The 25,696-nt window shown below is 39.5% G+C and overlaps 1 protein-coding gene across 3 annotated transcripts in view; it reads right to left on the reverse strand.

Moving 5' to 3' along the window:
* Window positions 1-2,593: 2,593 nt before the first annotated feature.
* ACO1 (aconitase 1) overlaps window positions 2,594-25,696 on the reverse strand; it is a 37,869-nt gene continuing 14,766 nt past the window's right edge. For all 3 annotated transcript variants that reach the window (XM_074855183.1, XM_074855184.1, XM_074855186.1), the window contains exons 4-21: window positions 23,781-23,918; window positions 21,666-21,735; window positions 21,375-21,558; window positions 18,625-18,764; window positions 17,700-17,871; window positions 17,128-17,228; window positions 15,990-16,106; window positions 14,603-14,762; window positions 11,223-11,358; window positions 10,623-10,707; window positions 10,202-10,358; window positions 9,525-9,649; window positions 8,633-8,737; window positions 7,822-7,964; window positions 6,319-6,466; window positions 5,769-5,891; window positions 4,567-4,752; window positions 2,594-3,302 (exon numbers count right to left, since the gene is read on the reverse strand). In XM_074855183.1, the coding sequence (XP_074711284.1) occupies window positions 3,189-3,302; window positions 4,567-4,752; window positions 5,769-5,891; window positions 6,319-6,466; window positions 7,822-7,964; window positions 8,633-8,737; window positions 9,525-9,649; window positions 10,202-10,358; window positions 10,623-10,707; window positions 11,223-11,358; window positions 14,603-14,762; window positions 15,990-16,106; window positions 17,128-17,228; window positions 17,700-17,871; window positions 18,625-18,764; window positions 21,375-21,558; window positions 21,666-21,735; window positions 23,781-23,918 (2,404 nt within the window). In that variant the 3' untranslated portion in view covers window positions 2,594-3,188. The remainder of the gene's footprint in view (window positions 3,303-4,566; window positions 4,753-5,768; window positions 5,892-6,318; window positions 6,467-7,821; window positions 7,965-8,632; window positions 8,738-9,524; window positions 9,650-10,201; window positions 10,359-10,622; window positions 10,708-11,222; window positions 11,359-14,602; window positions 14,763-15,989; window positions 16,107-17,127; window positions 17,229-17,699; window positions 17,872-18,624; window positions 18,765-21,374; window positions 21,559-21,665; window positions 21,736-23,780; window positions 23,919-25,696) is intronic.

The raw sequence follows: 25,696 nt of genomic DNA on the forward strand, positions 1-25,696 counted from the left end.
TTCAGGCACTATTTAGCTATCTTTAAAACTTCTTAAAAATTACTTTTAATACTCTAGGTATTTTGATATAGAGAAAATTAAGAGAAAATGTCCAGTAACTTTTCTGTAAGGAAGATACTGCATCTTTTAAATCCATCTTTAATAGAGAATGTTTCTACAACAGTCTGAGAAAAGCAGTAGGGCTTCACTGACCCCTTCTGGAGGAGGCTTCTGGATTAAAATGGTAGCACTGTTTTCTTCTATCACTACACATTTGTCAAGTTGCTGTTACTGAAGTTGCAGAATGGACCCCTTTCTATGTGTGGCTTAACTGAACAAGTCTCAAGGGAGAGAGGCCAGTGCCCTGTAAGATGGGTGAAGGCTTAATTTAGATGGTGATCAGCATTTACCCTCATGTCCTGCCTCATGAATTGCCATCTGAAATCTCTTAAGACACTAATATTAGTCCTACAGATTTTTTGTCAGAGCTAGTCTAAAATTGGAACAAAGCCTAGGCATTAGTGTGTTTAAATCTCTCCTCCCCACCCAGATCCCAGAGTTCTTTCAGAAAAACAGAAATTGCTACAGATACAGCTATGAAACACTGTTAAACTTGCACACTTTAAAGCACTTGCTGATTCTGCTTATCTTCAAGGAGCTTAATCTTCAATATTTCTGGAACCAAGATCAAATATATTTTCAGTTCATTTCATGTGTTTGATAGTGGAGTACACAGATGAATTATGGGTGTGAAACACCTGAACTCTGAAGAAAACCACCTTGAACAGGAACTTAACTAAGGGTCCAAAAATTATTAAACTACCTAAACCCTAGTCAGCGAGACTTGTGGTGTTCTTTTAAACAGTGTTATGTCACATTAAAAGCAAAACAACATTTTAAGCACTGCTTCATGTTCCACTCCAGTCCATGCCTTTTACTGTGAAGGCTGTATGCACTGTACAAGAAGCCTGACTCTCAGTCCTACAGTAACTTTCTCTGTGCTTAGTTTTTATCTAGTAAATTTGCTGTTCTTATAGCTGCTTCCAAAAAAGAAACAGTTTTGTGGTTGGATAATGCCTCCCTCTCAAAAATAGCAGGAACAAAGATTTTGAAAAAGGCTGGTTTAGTGCTTTCAAATTAAAAGTACGTGGAAAATCACAGACCTTGAGTATCAGTTTGCTGTGTGAAAGAGCCATCTATTTTGGGACTCGTCATAAAAAATAATCAGTCTTAAGTTTCACAGCTTATAGTAACAACTACTGTAAAGTTAAGGGATTTGAGTAGTTTTAGTCTTTTCCTATTGTTTGTACGCAAGGATTGAAGACTAAAACAACAAGCAGTTCAGTACACAGTGGAGATGGGAGGGTAGGGAAGAACACCAGCACTCTACTTGACCTTTGAGAACACCTGAATTTTTTTTCCAATTGAACCCAAAGTTGCATTTTTATTACCAAATAATGCTCAAGATTATGACCATATTAACAGGTCTCTGTTAAGATGTTCCACAGCATCACAGAACAGCTGAAGTTGGGAGGCACCTCTAGAGGTTATCTTGTCACGTACAGCAATGGGCCCAGGAGCATGTCCAGACAGCATCTGAACGTCTCCACGGATGGAGACATCACAGCCTCTCTGGGCCATCTCTCTTCAGTCAGTGCTTGGTTACCCTCATGGTAAAAAAAAAAAAAAAAAAAAAAAAAAAGTGTTTCCTGATGTTCATAGGGAACCTCCTGTGTTTCAGATTGTGCCCACTGTTTCTTGCCCTCGCATTAGGCACCACTGAAAAGAGCCTGGCTGGATCTTCTTTATGTCCTCCATTCAGGTAGTTGTACACAAACAGCAGAGATGCCCCTGAGGCTTCTCTTCACTGGGCTAAAGAAGTCCCACTTCTCTCAGCTTGTCCTCATGTAAGAGCTACCCCAGACCTTGCAACATCTTGGGCCTCTGCTGGTTTCACTAGAGGAGCTCTGTTTGTTTTAATCAAGCAAGAATAGCCTGCTGCAGGTACAGCGCAATCTCTATCTGCTCCTTGAGCCTTTTGACTTCTTTCAGAACTATTTCCATTGGGGTTTTTTTGCAGATACAGCTGGAACCAACGGCACTAAAAATACATTAGGAGATTACTTTGAAAGAATTTTTCCACTAAGTTAATTGTTGTGGCAGTTGCTCTAAATACAGTTAAAGTTACAGTAAGAGAAAGAATTAGTACTATAGCCTTGTTTATCTCTGAGTAAGAGGATATTTGTTATCATTGTAAATAGATTCATGTTGTATTGTGGATTGGGCAGTCACTGACTTTAGTGAATGCGTTAGTGTAATCATTGGTTGCCAACTGCCATAAAAATTGCTGACAAGGATCTTGAAATTGTGGCAGATTTTCTTTTTGAGGACACAAAACAGAGGGGAGTACATCACAGCAGTATTCTGTTGGGTTACAGAAGACCACCAGTATTTGTATTCATCCTGTCTCATGTAGATTTTTTTAAAGAAACAAGAGTTAAAATATGAGAAGTCAAGACTTGTATGACTCTGCTCCTACAGGGACAATGAGTTTGAAGTCAAAGCTTTGTTCTGCATCTCAGTACTGAGGATAACACGACAAAACCCGCCAAAATTCTTGAAAATAAGTTTAATTGTATCCATTAGAAATATTATCCCCAATAGGTCCACCTTTCCACAAAGGCTTAGATTTTAAACAACAAAGTTCACATTTTTTAGAATGAATAAACAGCTAATAATTAATTTCAGTATTAGATTTAGATTCTGGTCAACTGACTAAGAAAGCAAGTCAACATCAGGTAATCGGGAGGAATAAAAATTGTTTTTTCTACTGTCAGTTAATTTTTGGACCACTGATATAAGTATAGAACTTAACTTCAGTGTCATACTAAATGGACCAAATATATGAAATCAGCACGTGATCTTCAAGAGTTCCACAGAATCCAGCAGTATTTTAATGACTTTTGCACTGTATTCTAAGGTAAGTCAAGCCAATCACCATACAAAAATGATAAATGCTGTTTACTTTAATTGGGCAAGCGTGTCCAGTTTCCTGATACACAGAATAATTCAGTATTGTAAACAAGCCTCCTAATGCAATCCATACAAAAACTGTTCACTTTATGGTTCACACTTTCAACTTTGATTACCATCTCATAAGCTCACCAGAAGCAGGCTTGTACCTAGATGTTTTTGCTTACTGTTTTTGATTAGGATGCCATTTTACGGATCATGTAGTTCAGAATGCCGCCATTGTGGAAGTAAGTGAGCTCCACGTCAGTGTCAAATCTCATGATGGCATGAAAGGTTTTCCCAGTGTCCAGCTATTGGGGTCAAAGAAAGTTATTCAAGCAGCAGAACCACCACATGTTACATGACATCATAGTAAAAGAAGGACTATTACAATAGTTTTGCCTTCTTAAGAAATTGTGATAGAAAGCTAAAGTGAACAGGCACTGGACATCCATACTTATTTCCACACTAGACTACAGCCAGCTGCTTAAGACAAAAGTGGTTTAAAACCATAATAAACACAGTATGGAGTCTCCGTGCATTGCATTTGCTGCCTCATTTAGATTTATTGTTGATATAATCCTAGAGGCATGAAAGCTGACAATCCTTTTAAGTGGTTATACTAATTCTTGATATTCTTCTATGGATTCATTCATCTGGCTTAGGTACAACAGCAATACTAATTTCATTATCTTTCTCTGAGGCCTAGTGTTTGGGAATCAGAAAAGCACAAAGAAAAGTGCATGAAGTCAATAAACCCACTGTGTTTTACTGAAGAGTCCCCTAGTTGGGTACTTTCAGATGAATGCACAATGTTCATCTGTGACTGATAAGCTGACCAACTCTTTAGCATCTATACTTTCTCCATTTCAGGGCAGCTAGACGCACATGTAAACAACTGTTGTTAGAAACTAATCCAGGGAAACCACCTGTATTAAATGAACATGCAGTAAGTAGATTGTTTTGCTACCTGCAGTAAAAAAGCAGACTTTGATGCTATTAGGTTAAGTCAGTCAGTTTATAGATATTCCAATCAAGAATAAACCAAATTTGTATTGTAGATACTAATATTTTTCAGAAAAGGGCATAGGTTTCAAGGCAAAGCTAGACAAAAAGCAGTCTTTCAATACAGGGCCTGAAGTTTAACTAGATTTTATGCTGGGTATGCTTAGACTTCACTTTGGATGCTGCAGTGTACAATATTCTGTCAGCTGACTTGTCAATGAATTATTTTAATTTTAAATTTATTTAAATAAATTAGTTTTATTTATTTAATTTAATACAGTTCACTTTCTATTCTGCTTCAAACATCTAACTGAGACAGAAAAATGTATACTGGACTTTGAAAGGCTGGTCCAAAATACAGGACTGGTTTGTGCTTTGGGCATGCTGCTTTAATATACCATCGTAGCAAATCCCTATCAGAATGACTTTTTCCATCCCCTTCACCACCTCAAGTCTGCCTTCCTGAAGTGAAAGAAGCTTACTGCCATATGAAAGCACATTGTTTGAAAAGACAGTTAATTTTGAATGAAATTAGTGATTCAGAAAATTCAGCCCTTAGGTGTCTCATACCTTAATCTGAACATTCATCTGCGGTTTTAGTTTTTCAGGAATGATAATCGTGTAACGCTCCCGTCCAGTGAGTCCTAAAGTCCCTGCATCCTCTCCAGGTAAATACTGTAGCGGAATCACTCCCATCCCTACCAGGTTGCTTCGATGAATTCTCTCATAGCTTTCAGCAAGCACAGCCTTGACACCCTGGGAAATACACAACAGGTATAGTTATCTTCATGGTTCAGGATAGTCCTTCTGTGGTCAGAGGAAGGAAATTGGTACATTTGTGGTCCCCTCCATTTCATCTACCAACTACCAGTAGAGTCAGCAGGTCTGTCTGACAGCAGACTGTCTAGGATGACTTGATTAGGCATCAATTTTCAAACATCTTTAAAAAGTCTGATTGTCAAAAAATTACATATGCTTTCTCAGGAATCCTGCATACTCCTTTAGTGTGTCTTACATAGAGCACTACCAGTCATTTCTGTAACTCTTGCTAATTTAGTATTGCTCTCCTACACTACAAGCTTCAGGATGCACTTTAATTAATTTCTAAATTTTTACATGTTGATACAGTTAAGGCAAAAAAATCACCACTGGGGAAAAAAAAGACAAACATAGCCTTAGAAACCAACTCTTCTAAAACTTTGTTTAATGATACACACGCTATTGCCTTCTCAAATTCCACACCAAGAAAGCTTGAATCAAAGTTTGGGCTGGTAAACAGCGTAGGGCAAGACAGACAAAGAATGAAATAGATATTTCACTCTACATGGATTTCTATTAGGCTCCTATAACAATACTGCTAAGCATCCCTGCAATCTAATCTGCATGGTGAAGCCTGTTAAATTTCATTTTCACTGATACCACTCTTCTCTTACACTTCCCATCCTCCCTGCTAAGTGAGCTGAAGGAGGCACCTGGAAGCAGACCCAAGGTTTACTGGGTTATGGGAAGCAGAAGTAAAGGAACTGGCCTTTCTGATGTAGCCCCATGGATTTCCAGCTCAAGATCAGTCAAGGCTTCCAGTCTGAAGAAGATCTATCAATATTTAAGTAGCTTTTGCAACTCTGTGATCTTCAAGGCAGCTGAGATTTCAAAATAGTTCTTCCTACCAGAAGTAAGAATAAGCTACCCAGGATGTTGGTCATAAGCTAGTCTCTGCCTGACCAATGCACTTTTAAGTACTGTCCTTCTCCTAGTTTACTGTAGTCACTCACCAAAAGGAATGGTCCTTTAGCTGCCCAGTCTCTGGAACTTCCTGCACCATATTCCTTCCCAGCCAGCACAATCAGAGAATGGCCAGCCTGCTTGTATCTTTCTGCAGCATCAAACACGTCCAGCTGGAATAAAAACGCCAAACTTTTTACACACTTTTTCAGGGTGGAAGCACAGTTTCAGAGAAACAAGGAAAAAAGTGTCCCCACTTAAATAACTGAAACCCACGCTCCCCATCAAGCAGCACTTTAAGGATATTAACCATACAGTGCTTTGTGGCTTCTAGCCTGATCTCACTCCCAACACAAACCTGGTGCAGGTTTGTTCCACTACTGTTTTTACAGTGGTTATATACACTCCACTGACAGCCCTGATAGCACCACATTACATAGGTATGTGCAACCTGCTTCCCTCGGTCAATACAGCTCCTGTCCTCTCATTAGCTTTACTTAAAATGCACTTAAGTAAATGACCTAAGCTGTAAGAAGGAAAGCCAATACTAATCCACTCTACTGTCAATGAGCCTCCGTTTAGAGCAGCATGTGTACTTACAGTTTCCCCAGAAGGGAAATGGACAGTCTGAGGTCCTTGTTTATCGATAAATTTGTTCACCAAGCGAATGTTTGCAAATGTTCCTCTGGCCATGACAGCATCATTCCCTCTGCGGGAGCCGTAAGAATTGAATTCTCGAGGAGTCAAGCTATTAAGAGAACAGAAAGAAAAAAAGGAAACTGTTGTTTTTAGACTGAAGCACTCTGTGCTTGAAAAAAAATAAAGTAATGAACTGGTGTTTCTGAGGCAGGTATGTACATAGTTCTCATCATGGCAGTAGCATCTGGTTAACTGATACTTCTACTTTTTTTTTTTTGAAGGAAAAAAAAATAATTAAAAAATAGAAGTCTGCCTACAGCTTGGTCACAGAAAGCAGCTTCCATAGTATTCTCATCCCTTGCCGTAGAAAAAAGTATCTGATAGTGATGCAAAGATATAGTTCACGTTAGGTCAGAAGACACAATACAATTCTTTTCTTAATAGTTAGCTATTGAAAATCCTTCTTGTAATATTACCATAGAATCTGGAACAAAGGTTACAGACACCACTGTGCTAAACATCTAAAAGGCAGGGAGAGCCCCTGCTTCAAGTCAGAACTAAAGAAGAAAAACCCCACTTGCAAATAAAGATATGGGAATGAGGGGACACTCCAGCCTAACCAGCAAACAAAAACTATGCTGGAATGTGACAGAAAATGGGACTGTTTGCATCCAAACAGCAGCTATGGTATACAACATCTGTTTTGTAATGTGTGTAGGACTATTTAGATTTCAAAGTGACTGACAGCAGAGAGCCAAAGAGTCCAGAGCAGTTAGTTTTCAGTAGATCACACTGTTTTAATCAATTTCCTCTCCAGAATTATTAGGTCTAGAGAATTTATGTTTTTTTATGCCAGTGCTATTCCTCAAAACACTACTGAAATTACAAGAAGTGCTAAACCAGAGAATACTTCTTGCGTTAAGTTGAACCCATGGCACTAAACTGATAGGCTGGCCATAGAAAAAGACCAACATTTTACAGCAATTTGGACTCCAATCACAACAGCTTTGCCAGTTTTTGCAGCTGCACTGAAACCTAAGCTTCTGGATGTTCTGTAGCTCCTGATAGCCTAGATCTTTGAAATAGTTGCACATACTAGAAGAAGTGAGTATAAAACCATTTGTTGCCATTAAGGACCATGATCATTTTGCTTCGATAGGGAGACAAATCCCAATTCCCTTATTTATGAATAGACCTACTGCAAAAACTAGCCTGAAAATTATCTTCTTCCTCCCTCTCCATACAAAGGTTTTCAGCATTCCAGTGTAATAGATGTGCACACTCTATGCAAGTTCTTACACTTGGTGAGAGCTGCTGAAACAGCAGAGAAAGAAATACTTTTCCTTCCTTTATATATTCTCCATATGTGAACAGAGAGCAGATATGTGTGCCTCTAACGTGGTAAAATAGTTGTGGTTTGTTTCCTTTTCCCAATTTATAACAAAAACAAGTAGTAGTGCTTACCCTCTGCTGGTTAAATAACGGGCTGCAGGACTATTTCTTGCTATGTTCCCAGCTGGAGATATGTGGTCAGTTGTCACAGAATCCCCAAAACTCAACAGGACATAAGCATCTTCTATTGTTTTCGGAGTCTGAAGAGCCAAAGTCTAAACCATCATAAATACAAACAAAATCATTAAAATATAACACAGAATTCTTTTACCTTTCTCAAAAGTGTAAACTGCAAAATAAAGTCTCCCTTTTAAAACAAGTTAGAAGAAAGAGAAAAAAACCAACCATATCAAAAATGTTTATGTTCTTCAAGAAAATATGATGTCCTGGTTGTCTGTCAGAAAGTTCATGCATGAAGAAAATAGATGAGGCAAAAAAATTAGTCGAGGCTTCCTGTGGTACATGCATGAATGCAGACAAAAATCCAGAATTCCTAGACATCTGCATGCATCGAGATCTCCATTTTCTTTTAAATGGCACTGAAATAGCAATCTGAACACTGAACTATTTGGTGCAAAATGCAGGCAGGCAGAATTGTGGGTTTAATTTCCTGTTCTTTCCCTCACTTACTTTGTGACTATTTAAAAGTATTTCAGCTTAAAAGGGAGACTTTTCAAAAGTCCTGAAATGACAGAGAATCCTTACAATTTTCAGATTGACTCATGCCTCTGTATTAAAATAAATACAATACTGTAATTCTAACATTTGAGAACCAAGGCCTCAATAGGCTATGATGAATGCTCCCAGGCTCCTTGAAGTGGCTTCACATCAGTTAAGGTCACTACACACTTTGGCTTGATTCAAAGGGAAAGCGTGCACGTACCAGACCATCAAAGAAAGGTGGAGACTTGATGTAAGTTGACTTGGGATTCCAAGTATATAGTTTATCTGAAGGAGCATCTAAGGCATTCCAAGATTCATTTACTGTCTGAAACACACACAAAAGTATCCCACTGATTTTTATGTTTTTCAGAAGCAAGGGAATTACTTCAGAGTACAAGTAATATTACAAATTTCACTTAAGCAAAAGCCTTGTGTATTTCTTAAAGCACTTTGGAAAATTACGACAATATACATTAGGTTTGGGTTGTTGTCAGGTTTTTTTTCTTTGTTGGTTTTGTTTTTTAAATTATTCTATTAAAAGCGTTAGAAAAACCCTCACTTCATTACAGAAGAGCTGCTCATCCAGTTTTCTGACAGTAACCTATATTATATACACAGATAACACTTTATAATTCTCAAGTTTATTTATCAGTGATCTTAAGAAGCTTTCCTAAAATGTAAACCTTAAGAATATTTTGTTTCAACACCTCAAAAACGTTTGAAGGAAGACATCGCCAAGTACAAGTTTTTTTCTGATGTGAATGCCAATAAGTATTGCAAATGACTTCTATGCCAGTTGAAAAAACCAAACATCTGTGAAGCTAGTATATCTCACTTTCTAATATCGGCCTGGGATGACTGTTTAAAACACATCATTTATATGTTACAATGAAAAAATCATTAAGGAGCAATTTTCAGAACACAACAGTGTAAGAACCAGTTAATTAACCAGAAGACATTTAAAAAAAAATAAATCTCATTTGAATACTTGTCAGAACAGGAGCAACAGCAATAGAAAGAAAAGGTTCATTTCATTATCAAGACCACCTTATTTAACATCTTCAGAATAGCGCAATACATCAACCAAACTACTGTGCAGGGGATTAATTCACCTCTATTTTTTGGTAGACCTCCTTGAACATCCCAGGAATAACAAACTGACGCTCAACAGCCTGAATCTCATTTCTTGTTGGCCAGATATCTTTCAGGAAAATCTTCCTCCCTGAAGCATTTATTCCTGTAGAACATGATATTGTTATGTTTGTTGCATAAGCTTTCCATTAAGAAAGAAAGGAAAAGTTTATCATGGTGTCCTTCAGCTATGTGGTCCTTCTAATCATGTCAACTCTTCTAAGACACTTTATTTCACCTACAGGGGTCTGACAGAAGAGGGCCTCATAAACTTGAGGATGTCTGTACATATGCCTGCTTTTGTAATTTCCAATGGTCTTCCAGAATACTTTATAGAATAATTTAAGTTGGAAGGGATCTTTGAGGTTGTCTAGCTGAACTACCTGCTCAAAGGAAGTCTACTGTGTCAGGTTGCTTATGAGAGACTGTCACCCAGATATAACCAAAAAGATGCCCCTGTGGAATTAGAATACTGATGAGGCTTGGCTTCCCCCTTTCTCCATCATACAGACTTTCTTGCTCGGTTTCTTAATGACTGCATGCTTTGTATCCCAGAGGTACTCAGTCATTTGATGTAGCTCAACAACAAATGTTTCTGAAGAGCTTAACTTCAACCAGTTTATGAGCTATGAAGAGAAGCATTCTGACACTGTCTTACCCAAAGGCTCTTTCTCAAAGTCGATCCGGATAGTCCCTGCAATTGCGTAGGCAATTACCAGTGGCGGGGAGGCTAGATAGTTAGCACGGGTGTTGGGATGGACACGCCCTTCAAAATTCCTATTGCCAGACAACACACCCACCGCTACGAGGTCTCCCTGTAAAAGAGAGTTTGAGACAAAGGTGCTTACAGACTCCACACACCTAACAGGTCTGCAGAGCTGCACCATGATGCAACATCAACGACTGGACAGTCACAGAACTGTCTCCTTCCAAACAATACCAAAGCACTTCCCACAGAAAAGAGGATATAGACTGAATTTACTTCACACGCAGCTGAGTTAGTGCACAGTACAGCACAGCTTAGAACAGCACACAACAGAGAACAGCTTACAGGAAGCTGCACAGGAAAAACTACATACCTGTGTAATGGCCTCAACAACAGACTCTGGTAGGGGTCCACTATTGCCAATACATGTCATACAGCCATAACCCACCACATCAAACCTAGACAGAGCACAGAAATCATCAGTGAACAAAAAGCAATTTTGCAACAGGATGTTTAACCCCTTAGCACTTGGCTAGGGTTACTTTCAGAAGGTGCACTGTTTTAACAAATGAAATGCTGCTGAAAACAGCATTTTTGCGAATGCTCAATTTTTATCACTGCAGAGACTGTCCGTGCACACAGAATGCAGATCTGGGAAATGTGTTATCTAGCAAGATGAACAACAATATAGTGTAATTTATACTGTTTTAAAACCATTAGTCTTGAAAAATAACCCATTTTCCTGTTTAAGAACATGAGTCTTCAAGACGCTACAGCAGGCAACAGGCCCTCTCCCTCACTGGCACAAAGTCAGCCAGCACAACAGCAATGCATTAACTCATGCAGGATCATGTCATAGGGTACTTGTCATATCTTTTAAGCTGTACAGAGAAATAGTTATTCTATTGCATCGCTTGTTGTCAATGTTTTTAGTTAAGCAGCCATAAGACAACAGTAAGAAAAGCACTCTTACCCTAGTTGGGAAAGGTAACTCATAACTCCACTCTCCCTCAGATAGTAAGTGACAACCCCGCTTCCTGGGGACAGGCTAGTTTTAATGTATGGCTTCACTGTCAAACCAGCTTCAACAGCTTTCTTAGCAAGCAATCCTGAAAAATGCAAAGGATATTTGCAGATTTTCCTGGAAGTGGGCCAGTTTGGTGGATCAATAGGTTAACAGATGTACCATTAAATAACTTGAAAACAGAAAAGGCTCCATTTCCAGCAATAAAATTGTACAGTGAGCCAACAGCACTAATCCCAGAATAACCCACTAGAGCTCAAGCGCTCTGTTGAACTGCAGATCCAGTCTGCAATTTCTGCTCCACTGGAAAGTTGCTGGAAGTTGCATTAAATAAGATGCACTCATACTGGGGCAGCATGTAGACATTCAACCTCAGAACACTATTTATAACACAGGTGTCTCAAAAAATGCAATGACGAATTGTTAACTTCCACTTAAGGTGGTCCAGTGACCCAGTGCTGAAATAATTGCCAACATATGACTGGTTGCCCCCAGAAGCAGATGGCTATAAGAGCACCAACTCTGGCCCTTTCCACAAACATGGTACCTCACAATCTACAGCTTGTTGCAGGAGTGCTGTTTTACCACTCCTGGATTTGTAAAATGCATAGAGATGTTTTAGTGGAGTGTACATGTTACAGACACACATTTATCCTGATTTTTTTCCTTTTAAAGGAATTGTCCATACATAGAACAATGTTCACAAAACAAACCCCCTCCAGCCCTTTCCCAGGAAGGACATAAAAGCAACTACGCAAACTATGCAACTGCACATTCCCATGCCTCGTTCTCTCTTTCATACATCTTAGATAAGAAAAAATACATCAGCTCTGCTTTGATCCAACAGGAAGACATCAAACTGTTTTGTCTTTGCCAGCTGTTCAGCAGCTCTGTTAGACATGACCTTGCAGATCTCCACTTATAAGTGTTGTGTGAAAAGGTGAACGCTGATAGATTTGGAGGCCTAAAGGTAGATACGTGAATTTAAAAAGGCAGTCCTATTCCTGAAATTGCTGAGGCTCCTCAGCTGCCAGAGGAAGCTGTGGAAACTGGAGCTCTTGGATACTTTCAAAAATGTGACCATGAACAAATGCTCATCCTAGGACCTGAGAGCCTGACAGCCTGTTTGAAAGTGTTGGCTTCTGTTTTCCTGACAATACCAGTTCTGAAAAGAATGTAAAGTCAAACTCTAAAAACTGACAAGGAAATGCCAGAACTTAAGTTGTTTTGAGCAACCTTAATCCAACATCTTTGTAAAGTCAGATTAGGCTGTCGAGGCTACAACAGCATACACTCACTATCCTTACAGATGCACAGCCCCTGCACCTCATTTAGTGCACAGGATATACAGTGGTAGTTCAAAACAACTATTCATATTCTGGATTTCTTTTAGCTTGGTTATTTAGTGTGGGAGCACTGTATGTTTTATTTACTTTCATATTAAACCCTATTCTGAAAGCCAAATTATTGTGTTTCTTGTGGGTATCTCAGAGGTTCTCAAGACCATAATGTACAGTTACTGGAGACTGACAGAATTACTTTTTCCCTCCTTGTCAAAGGTCAAAGCATAAGCATTGCTGGATGGAATGGCAGCAAAGGTAAGAGTACCCACAAAATCTTGAGTGCAAACATTGAGATCCTTCGGACTACATTCTCCAGGCCGCTGTGCATTAAGGAGCAGTGAATGTGTTCAAAGTACTAACTTTACTTGTATCTGCAGAGCATTCTACACTTTAAATCTGTATATTAAGCCTAGCAGGCTGAAAGATCACCATCTCCAATGCCACAGAGAGTGTTAAAAATGCATGCCATTAGCCTGGGAGCCAAACACTTGAAACTCAAGTATCCTAAGCAGGTGGCACAACTGAGGGATACACCCACCCAGAACTAAGGGAACAGATGGGACCAAAGATAAGTCTGCCTGGAGGAAACCTACTTCTTGATCCTTGGAAGAAAGAAATACAGCTCTGTTTCTGTGATCATGATCAGGATGGACCTGAGGAAAGAAGTATGCTGATGTGGCTGTCCTGTCAAGGACAAGTGAACTGGGAGACTTTGTTCAGTTCTGTTACTCTCAAAGGAGTAAGCAGGTCACTCCTCCACTTCCCTTTCCACCCCACATCCTGGTTTATGATGGGACTTTGTTCCTACTGCCAGGAATTAAAAGACCTTTTGTGCCTGGGAAGGGAGTTAGCTGCAGGTACTGTAGAGTACCCAAAGATACTAGTCCAAGAACAGGGGACAAATAACACATTGACAAACTAAACACAAAGTGGTTGTTGCCAGAGGCTGTCCACAAGCCAAGATCTTCCCAGCACAGGAATAAAGGAAACAACTGACGTGACTTTGATCAGTAAGTAATCCTCTCTGGTCAAGGGTCCCTGCATTGCCCATTGCACATCCTTTCCAATCTTTGTAGAAAATAAGCCTGCATCGTATAGTCTGACAGACTAGGAAGCCCTAATGCAGTGATGATCTTGCAGTGACAGATGCCTATGTATATGTCTGCAGAGGAGAGAAAGAAATCTGTGAGCATGTAGCCAAGCACCTGTGAAAGAGGGCTGAACTGGGCTAGTATAGACTGAACCCTTTGAGCTGCCTTCTTTGTTCATATTTTGCTGCCAGAAGCACACGTTGGGAATGAGACATTTTCTGCTCAAACTAACCAGGTTAAAAGTGAACAACCTCCTGATCTGAAATTTAACACAACCAACTCAGACTAACTGTTTTATAGCATATGAATGGTGGTAAGCAAGGAAGCGGGGGATTAAAAGCCCACCTCCGACAACTTCTTGGATGCAGTTAAGATGTAAATGACAAGGCTCTGAAAGATGGCAGTCCACGAGAACACGCTGTTTCTCCTCTATGCACATCCCACATGCCATCAGACTCTTGCTTTAACAACTTGATACACCTCTAGCTAAGTCTCTGTTTTGTACTCTGCTGCCAGATCATAGCACCTTCAGACTTAAACCCATACACCGTTCTTCACTGTCCCTCTTCTTGTGGCTCTGACTTTCAATAGTCTCTTCTCAGCTCTATAGAACAGCTTCTGTGCATTTGAACAAGTGTCAGAGGTGCTGGTTAATTCAGTTCCAGCTTGCCCTGTAGAGAAGACAGTGCAGGAAAAATACATTTTCTTCAACCCACGTTTGTAGCTACCATTTCCAGAACTCCTCCTGCTACCCTTAGGGACTAAACTCAGTTTTAGCACCCCAAATGACAAAAACAGCACTGTGCTTGTAGAATTACATCAGTGTTCTATCTGTCTTTAGGACACGCAGCCAGAGCCATAGAGAAATTACTGCACATTAAGCAAATAAACTTACCTGCTCCCAACATAACTGAAGGATTACTGGTATTTGTACAGCTTGTAATGGCAGCAATCACCACTGAACCATGAGCAAGCTCGAAGTCACAGCCCTCAAAATTAAATTTCACTATGCTGTTGTGTCGATCTGGGGCAATTTGGAATCCCTTGAATCCTTGCTGTAAGAGCAGAAAGTAAAAATCAAAAGGATGTGGTTAATGTAAGTATTTTGACTGTAAAATATTTTTTTACAGCTGAGCTGAGAATTTAATGAGTGAGAAGCGTCTGTCAGTCACATCCATGCTTGCACTTTCAGGTCTGGTCGTGAAGGCTTGCACCTCTGGTCAAAGTGGTGCACAAAGATTATTTTTCTAGGGTCTATCCTATTCTCTGTTTACTGGTAAAAGAGGCAGCCTTTGCAGCAAAATGTATTTCTGTTTTCTTCCTGCATTAATATACCCTTCTTCAGATCACTCAGATGCTTCTTGCTCCTGTATGCTCCAGATTACTGACTACATATAGTCTTGTTACACAATACAGTCCTGAGATTTTAGCTGTAACTTGTAAGATTTTTAAGTCATGAATATCAAACAGCTCAAACTTATACGGAGAGCTGACTTGAGAGGCAAAAGCCTGACAGCTGGGAAAAAAAAAAAAACCAAACACAAAGAGGAAGAAGGCACTGTTAACAGTGAAAAATTATGCTTAGAAATCTGAAAGCATAAGGTCATTTAATGGAGTTTGGAACATGCAACAAAACAGGAATTATTGGGAATTGCTGTAGTTTAAGTTTCTTGATTTACATCACTAGAGTGTTGTAGTGCCTTTAACAAGGGCAGTTACCGTATCAGGTAAGGATTCAAACTGATTTTGGAAACTTAAGTGTCTGGGGCATATTAATCCAGATGAATGTCTTGCTCTTCTTTCAATGACCATTTTTGACTGGATGATGTAGAGAGAAGTCTTTTTTTCTTGTCTTTTCCACCAACATCAAAGAGTCATGGAGACACATGTAGTTCTGATCTACTGAATAGTTTCAGTACTGAATGCAAAATTATGTTGTGGAGCTCAGGGCATAACCTGCCTGGAAAGCTGAAGAGCTGGGTGGGCAGCACACAGCTCAGTGCAGTAGCTACTTGGTCCACTCACCCATCATGGCTAGTTCAGAAATCCCTAGTCTATGTCAAAACCACGTTAGGCCTAAGACTGATCTAGAATCAGAAGGAACTACTACTTCAATACGACATGAACACCTGCATGTGGAAGAAGCATCACTCCAATTTTAAACTTTAAATTTTTTAATGTCATCTAAACGGCAAACATCCTCATTTATTTTTCCAGAGGCAAACAACCAACACACCAGAAGCATGCAGTAGTTTGTATGCCCAAATGTTCCTAGTCTGTACCTTGGCTCCCAGACAAGTCTCAAAGTCCTTCTTCATATCTGACACAGCAACTTTGTCCTGAGGTCTTTTTGGTCCGCTGCAGCAAGGCACAACAGTATGGAGATCCAACTCAACAACCTATTCAGTAAGAGGAACAGAGAGTGGTTCAGCACCGTATGAGAAGTTGAAGCCAGTTAAGCCACAGGTATGTTTACCTTTGCTATTGAATCAAGACTAAGCCTGCACATCTTCATGTTTGCAGAAATTATCAAAGACATATGAGAAGGGAAAGATCAGAAGAAAAGGAACAGTTCTACTTTCAGACCTTGCCAGCTCCCAGGTATGACTCTCAAAAGTACCCTGGTTGTTGAAAACCCAGTGTGTGACTAAAGCATCTAAACAATATTGATTATTCAGAGAATTATGTTCTTTCACATGCTAGTAGGTCCTCTTCAGAAGACAATGATGTGAAGAAATCCTCGTACTGGCATAAAATAAAGCAGACTATTCATCTTGGCCTTGGGGAAAACATTCAACCTATCATAAAATGGAGATTATCATATTTTCCTATTCCTCACTCATGTTTCAACTTTGTTTTTAGAGTGTGCTGCATTTTTCTCTATTTACTAAGGTCTTCAAATAATTATGCAAACCTGAACATAAGTTACAGGATAAATTCTTACCAGGAATATAATTGAGTTTCCTTGACACAGAGTAAGATTTTGATTTTCTTGCATAGAAAACGGCTTGTGTGGTCTGCGGTTACCACAGAGACTAAGTGTCCTGATTCACACAGCAAAATAAGTTGCTGAAGCGAAGGGTAAAACTGGGACAAGGCTCATACAAACAACATCCACACTATCTTCACAGCTGTGTTTGAGTCTGGAGTGGACTTCTCAAAACTGCATGGATCAAACTGCAGAATCTGCACCAGCTAGAGCTCAGTTGAGACCCAATTTATATCTATGCCCAAATTCTGACACCTGGAAAGCCAGCCAACTCATTCCACTGGGCCCTAAGTTAAGACAGCTGTGTGGACCAAGCCAAAGGATAAGGAGTCCCTTGACTATTTCTTAGCTTCTGTGACAAACAGACAATTGTCACATTGAAACAGGGCAAGGCACAAAGCAAGGAGACAGAAGACAAAGTAGTTTCTAACCTGTGTGAAGTCTGGATCCTGAGAGGAGTTCTTGAAATCTCTTAACATTCCCACAGCCTCAAGATACTTTTTTGTGCACATAACTTTCTCTTTATCACGGCCTAAGGTGAAAGGCAGATATAGCAAAAACAAGATGCAAATGAAACTGAGGAACTACTACGTGACAGTAAAAGAAAAAAATGCATAACAGACTATTTCACTGTTCACACTGTACATTGCCTACAAGACCTTTTCAGCACAAATATTAGAGACTCTCTAGAAACAAAGCAATTGAGCAGACTTAATGGCTTTTGCAGAACTAAAACTTAGGTTCCTGCTTCTATCACCTGGACAAGCTAGGTTTGGGCAGGGCTAAGCAGGCAGTTAGCTGCAAAACAGTCTAGAACTTGGCTCTTCCTAAACATGGACCCTAAGAGCAATAAACAGCCTGAATAAGCAAGTATGGATAAAAAAAAAAGCATTCAAGATCAGAAGGTTCCACCTGATTCAACCTCACTGCTGACTACACCATATAGACATGGAGTCCTTGCTTTCAATTACATCTTTAACTTGTGATCTCTTCTTACACTCACCAGTTTGTATCAGGTACCCAATGCTAATATCATCCACTGGAAAATAGGCAGCTGTTGCTCCGTACTCTGGACACATATTGGCAATGGTGGCTCGGTCAGCAATTGACAGCTGGGCTACACCAGGACCAAAAAACTCCACGAATTTACCCACGACTCCAACTTGGCGAAGGTGCTGTTATAAAAATACAGTGCCTGTGTCATTGCTAGGTGTCAAATGACCTGAGCATGTATGTTATGAAATCCAGCTTTCAACTTCAGAGAAACCTTTTCTGAGGGTTTCTATAGCCATCTGAAACCAGGAAGCCTTGGTAAACTAAATCACGAAGATGAGGACACACAGATGTAAAGTTTCAATAATAAGGTACAACACAGAGATGTATTCCTTCCAAACTTGCTCTTCCCCTCATTTAAACTAGAGTCTACCTCAGAACAACTCTTATTTTTCGACAGAGAGGAGAACACTCTGGGGTACATACTATGAGCATATGACATATGAGCCAAACACCTGCAGATCAAAGAAATCAGACTGCAGTGCTTACTGTCTGTTTTCAGGTTTTACATTGCCTTATTTTAAGGGAGGACTTCAAAAAAGAAAGTCACTGTGTTTCGAGGCAGTAGAGAAACAGGATCCTTTTACAAGCATTGCTGTTCCAAAACAGGTCTGCACATAAGGATTTGAACAGGCCATGAAATATCAGCTCTGTTCTACTTTGTATGCCTTCTGGGAAACAGATTTGCCTAGCAGATTTGCAGTTGCCCTTGGGCAGCTGATTCCAACCCATACAGAGTGATAAAGCTTAAAAAAAGTCCAAAACGACTACATGGAAGCACACACAGGCTCCTAAGCATGCAGTACAGTGGCTCTGTCCTACAGAACATGCATAGCTTTCAGCAGTAATGGCAAAACAGCAGACATGTTCATTACCTTGGTAATGGTGAGCACAATGTCAGTGGATGTTACCAGTGGCTGAGGGTTTCCTAGCAGCTTATAGCCAACCACCTCAGGAAGCACCATGCTGATCGGCTGGCCCAACATCACTGCTTCTGCTTCAATACCACCAACACCTGTATGCAACAGGAGTATACAATCCAACTATTCTATTCAGAGACAGTAATGTGTCAAAGATAAACCCATGAAGTACAATTGACAGATAATTACTCGATTTAAGGTGTGAAAGGGGAGAGAAGGCAGACAGCCAGAGGGCGTAGCCTTCTGCTAAGAGGCACTCCTCATCTTGGTTCAGTTTCTGCAAGTTGGGCTTTTAAATTTTTTTCTGTTTCATACTTTCACCTCTGTTCCTCAGCCATTACATAGGATATTAGGTAAATCTAAGTAACTTACTCTGAGGATGTTTGGCTTTTACAATAGCAGATGTAAAAATTTTATTTAATGACTTAAACATGCAATGCATAAACCAAGAATGACTGACATGATGGCATTGAACATGGTGTGCTGTGAATTAAATGTATGCAGACCATGACTACTGGTCGTCAAACAAAAACTTAGAAGTTATTTTGAAGGAAGGAAAGATTATTACAGTCAAGACTGTAGGCTGTTCTAAAAATACTAACAGAAAAGCTACTTGTTAAGACAGAAATATCTTTCTTATGTCTATTAAGTTTCAACAAGCCCCGTTGGGGTGTGCACAGGTGGGAACCTTTGTCTAAGCACACCTTCAGTATTAGACAAGTGCAATTCAAGTGACTACTTCATTTTGCTGATTTAATAAGGTAAAGTATCAAGATGATGTTTACTAACAATTTGGCATTAGGTGGCAGTTTTATAACTTCTTGCCTGTAGGAAGTCCCTTTCATGTTTATCTTCCATTTTCAAACCTCCTTCTACCTTTTGCTTACCTTAATTAATACTGAGCTAGAACAAATTGCCTGTAATAGTTGCTTATGTATGCCAAACCACTACTCCTACCCTTTTTCCCACTTAATCTAATAATGATTCTGAAGAAAATTTCCAATTTATTTTATGAAAAGTGATATATCTATGTTAATTAAAGAGATAATTCTGTGACAGATCCAATCATGCAACTCCTTTCACTAGCTGTTGAATAATTTTTAAACAGTCAAGTTAGTTGACATGACTGATGGGCTACCACAGACAGGTATGAAGCAAGTTCAGCATTACCAGCCACTAGCAAGAAATGCTGGATCCAAGAGTCTGCGCCTTGAGCACATATGGTATGGACTACGTCCAGCCATACTTTTCAAGTTCTGGAGAAAAATGAGGCTAAGTTTACAGACACACTTCCAAGCAGCTGTTGTGTTGTGACATCATCTAAATGACAGCTCCATGCGTAAGGTGAAATCAAATATAGAATAAAGAGACATCTCTTATCTCAAAGATGTCATGGTTTTAAATAAACTGAACTTGTCTACATTTGTATTCTAGGCCAGCAGGAATTCTTCCAGCCTTGACAGAAAGTCTCAGACGACCAGTATTGCGTGGAGTAGAAAAAACACAATGTCCCACTTCTATCACAGGTGGTACTCAGAACTTGACAAGCATCTCAGTGAACAACTAGCAAATGCGATCTAAAACCAGAATGTCTTCTGTATTTGTACAATATCTATTTCAATAGGGCTCCTATCACCATATCACAGCAAGATAAGAAGTTTTTGCTACCATATGTGGGATGATTGCAAATACTTTGATTTCATAACTACTTTAGTCAGTAATTCAAACACTGCAGTTTGCCCTACAAGCAAAAAATGGATTATTTGTATTTATTTCTGCAACAAGTATTCTGCAGACTACTGGTATTAGAATGTAATTCATAGTGCTGTTTCCCACAATGGTAGATAAGTGACTAAGGAACAAATGGATGTTCAGTGATGCTTCAATTCCTTTGCCTTCTCAAATGACTAAGATGCTTCCAGAAGTCTTACTATTTTCCTTGCCCGTTTCCTTGTATTTTAAATGCAGAATAGAAAATACATGAAAGAAAAGAAACCCAAACAACACATGCACCAGAAATCATCTGAGACTGTTATCAGAACAGGGGGGTTAGTTACAAAGTCTTCAATAACTGTAAGAGACCTTATCAGGTTCCTTGAGTTTGGGGTTATTCTGTGTACTGTGTCTGGCTGGTATGGAGATAACTTTTTTTAACAGCAGCCTATAAAGTGCCATGTTTTAGATTTGTGACCAAACCAGCGTTGATAACACACTAATGTTTTAGCTATTGCTGAGCAGTACTTAGACGGTATTAAGGTCTTTTTTGTTTCTCACTCTGCCTTTCAGCAAGTAAGCTGGGGTGGGCAAGATGCTGGGAGGGGACACAGCCAGGACAGCTGAGCCCAACTGAACAAAGAGATATTCCATGCCACATAACATCATGCTCAGCATTAAAACAGGAAGACAGGGCAAGGGAGGAATTTTTCCAAAGTAGCCAATGCCTAGGGACTGGCCGGGCTTTGGTGTGCTTGTGGGAGGTGGTGACTGATTGTCTTTGCATCACTTGCTTTCATTTTCTTTTTTTTCTTCTCTCCTTCACTTATTAAACTGTCTTTGTCTCTAATTCTCTTCCCTCATCCTGCTGGCAGGAGTGAGTGAGTGAGCGACTGGGTGGGGGCTAACCTGCCAGCCAGGGTCAACTCACCCAAGTCTGAAACACAGCTTAGCTGGCTAACAGACTATTCATGATATGCTACTGCACATACCCCAGCCAAGAACTCCCAAGCCGTCTATCATGGTGGTGTGCGAGTCAGTGCCCACCACGCTGTCTGGATAGTAGTAGCCATCCTGATCCATCACCACTCTTGCCAAATACTCCAAGTTCACTTGGTGGATGATCCCAGAGCCTGGTGGAATAATCCTCATGTTTTTAAAAGCCTGAGAGCCCCACTGAAACAGAAGGAATTGGAGTAAAAAATTTTCAATGCACATGAGCGCTGAAGAACTTTTGTTCATTTCACTTTTCTCCATGCAAATAGAATTACTTCTTTCAGTACCTTTAAGAATTCAAACCTTTCTTTGTTCCTTTCAAATTCCAGGTCCTGATTTTTTTGCAAGCTGTCTGATCTGCAAGTGAAAATAATCAGCTGTCAGAACCAAAAGTATCCACCTGAAATTTATGTCTGGTCAGATATACCGAAAGGTTGAAAGAAAAGAAGAGTTACTAGCTAATGTTAATGCTGATCAATCTCATCTTTTAATCTCACTGCAGCTGTGAACTGCAGGCAACCAATGAAAAGGAAATCTTAAGAGATAATACCTGATGTCTGGCTCAAATGTGAGTGTATTCTGTCTATCACATATGTGGCAGACCTAAAACTTGGGAAAGCTACATTACATGTTAGAGCAACATGAAGTTTCCAATACCTAAATCAGAGGCAATCAGCAAAGCAGTAAAGGGAACTGGAACACAACTGCTCTGTAACTTCAGTTAAAAAGAGATTATCACTGATGATATAGGGCTGCCTGAAGCCCCTGTGTTTCAAAGCAGACAGGGCTAACAAATATTTCACTTGAATCAGCTGCATAACTTAGGCCTGAAGAGTTTGAAAGAACTGAAGCATAAGGCTGGCCAATGTTCTCTCCGTATATACATGAGCCTAATAGAAATAAAATAAGGCTGTGACAAAAAGTACTTATTTGCAAAAAATCATCTAAATGAAGTCCCAGATACTACTGATAGCATAAAATGAATATTAAAATAATACAGAATAAGAACCATAATAGTTGATTCTGTCCTATGGTAAAGATGAAATCATGTCTTGTTCACGAAGGAATACGCTGTTTTGCAAAGATCTTAAAAAATGATGTGATGCGAATTAAAAAGAAAAAAGGTTGGGTTTCTAGTTTAATAGATTAGTGCTAAAACACCCATTACTCCAGAGATCAGTCTTTAGATGGTTATTTTGTGTCTGTTTCTAAACTCCTTAGTGTTAAGATTAAGAACAGATACAGCATCTCTAGGAAAAAAAAGTTAAAGGGAGCTGATTTTTGACAGTTACATAAGTCAAAATTTTTTGGCCCTTTTTCTCCCCTGCCAAGTATGAAATGGCATCAGTGAGAATTTGTATCCTTACTAGGCTACAGTTAGAAAAACAGTAGGAAAAAAGTTGTATTTGAAAACTGGCAACATTCTTCTATGAAGCAGGCTTCGCAATACATTTCTGCTCAGAAGTTCAGTATTTTCATTCTAAAGAAGCCTCTAAATATTGGCACTGCAAAAGTCCTCTTTGTGTTCTTTAATTTCCACCTTCTAGGAATTTTCTTCTTTGCAATGCTATAACTTAAGTGGCCACTTCAAAACTATCTCCTACAGAGGACAATAAATACAGAGTATTTTAGCAGACCAAAAAGCTTCAGGAGTTTGGAAGTTGGAAGGAAGCCACCAAGAACCATGCAATTGCAGGATGTGTTTAGAAGAGTAGTTCAGTAGGCCCAAGTTTAGATATCATGAAGCGTAGAAGGACCGTTATGCAGAGGTCTTGTATTTCACTGTGGGTCTAGTCAGTGCAAGTGAGTGCTCATCTCTCTGTAGCATGCTGAGGATTGACTAGCATTATGTTTCTTTCCTGTACTTACAGGAGCTGTATTAATCAGTGTCTTGTGCTCTTCTGTGTGGAGGCACTGAACTTGCAAACAGTTCCTCAGAGCTGGGCTAGGGCAGCTCAGGTCTTATACAAATATATAAATTCTTATATAAATATATAAACATATAAATTCTTATATAAATAAAAAATAAAGGAGACATTCTCACCTGTCCTTTCCAAAAAGCCCTACAGGGTCAAAAAAAAGTACGTGTGGAAAAAAGCTATTTCTGAGCAACGAATAATAATGAAGTATTATTATGTAAAATTATGATTACAATAGGTCTGGACTGAGCCTGTTTCTATTAACATTTAGTCCAGGCTTGTGCTGCTGAGAGATGTACCACAGAAAAAACAAAATTCCCCCATCTAATTCACAGCAACTGAAACAACAGTCAAAGACTTCTTAAGAATCTAGGATGTTAACAGTCCAAATGCTGAGAATATCACCAATGGGACTACCTTCATTATCAGTAATCAGCTTCAGCTTACTACCATTAAGAAGTAAGAGTAATTCTGTATCCTTACCGCCTGTTGAAATCAACTTGGATGGAGTGATCTATCACTAGATCAGCAGGACAGATAGGATTGATTTTTTCAGGGTCCCCACCAAGTTTCTTCACAGCATCACGCATTGCAGCAAAGTCAACCACAGCAGGTACCCCACTAAAACAGAAGAGAAAAAGGCAAGGTGAAACAATTTGGAAAAAAACAAACAACAAAACAAACACAGTTGAGATCCTGAGATGCAGAACAGACACCTACTGTTCCATAAAAAGCAAACCACAGCCTTATCCTGAGTTTTGGGATCAATACTCTATGGCAGAGACAGTACCCTTGGGAAGACAAAGCCAGAAGAGCAGAAGGGACAGAACTGTATCTATATCCTGAGCACTGTAAGAATGACAAGCTAAAGCCCAAATTCATCAACTAGCAGAAGCAGTTTAACATGCTTGGCTGACAATCTGGAAACTTAGTCCTAGTCAGCATTCCTTTGAGACCTTGAACTGGCTTCTCCTCTTTTGCTCTGAGCCTCTCTCTACTTCGCAGTCTGTTTAAAAAAGGAAGGGGGAGGGGGAAAACGACAAGGTCCTTTCTTTGATTCTTTGCTATGTTTATTTAGCTGATTTTAAGCCAATGGTCATCTCTTCCAAGTTTTGCAAAGCACAGGAGAATCTTCTCCATAATTAGGGCTGTTTGATACCTTCCACACTTCAAGTGAAACTGGCAGAGCTGAGCATCTGATTTCTTAAATTACAAAGAACATGACTACAAAACCCCTTTGCAGATTAACTGTATTTTCAGAAGCGGATTTAAGTGCCCTGGCAGTTCACTGGACAAACACGAAAGGCAGAAATAAGGTGTACCATTCATCTTTACTAACAAATTCTTGTACTTACGCTGACAAAAGACCTTATATCACAAATGACACTCAAAGTGCACATTTTCAGTCTACAGGCCAACATTCACATTACTGCCTTCTCACATATCCTATTGCAATCCTGCAAGCCCCTGAACTCCAAGTGACTCAGAAAAATGTTAACAGGCCTTCTTCTCTATGCTTGTATGTCTCATTCATCCAAAATGATTTTTAAATCCCTAAATTAAGCCTTCCTTCCCAAGTGAGGTTGGTAAACTATACAGAGGGTCAGAGTAATGCACGTGAGAGTCTTCCAACCCAAGTTTAGTCATAGGCAAATAAGGAGTAGCAACCATAACTTCTAGCACTTCAACACCCACCTTACCTAATAAATCACACACATTTCCATATTTATTTTAACAATGCTTCTGGTGTTTGTCAGCACATACACTCAGCTTCTACAAAGGTACGTACTACCACGACATTTTTCAATCAGTTTTGGAAAGTCTCTTGCATACCAGCGTATCTGATTTTGCTGGCTGCTGAGACAGAAAGAGCTGCCTGATATGCTCGTAAGGATTTGGCATCATTCAGTAACCCACTGAGAATATGTTTCTGCAAGAGCAGCCCAAAGCAGTGAGAGTTTATGTTTTCAACTCTGCTTATAAGGAAGCTATTGTAATTTTAAAATATATCAGAAACAATGAAGAAAAGGCTTTGCAATTTCCACAGAATGTCACCTTGAAGTGTTTACAAAAACAAAGAGAAAAAGGGTCCACATTATCTAACTTTGACATGATTAACTGATGTTCAGCAGTTTGAAGCAATTTGTTGCCCCAGGATATGCATATTCCAAGAAAAAGAGCAAATGTTATGTTATGCTACCTAGGTGGATTTGGGGGAAGGCAGGGGTGGGAGGAACAGTGTGGAAGAGTGTTTCTGACAGCTTACAAATGTTATATAATTGAAAAGGAACAGATACAACATCCATCTCCAGCCTTAGAAGAACTCAGGATAATGACAGAAGGATCAAATCTAGGAAATTCGATAATTCTAATCCAGGACATGTGAATCTAATTGTTGT

This window comes from Strix uralensis, chromosome Z (assembly GCF_047716275.1).
Source record: "Strix uralensis isolate ZFMK-TIS-50842 chromosome Z, bStrUra1, whole genome shotgun sequence".
NCBI lineage: Eukaryota > Metazoa > Chordata > Aves > Strigiformes > Strigidae > Strix > Strix uralensis.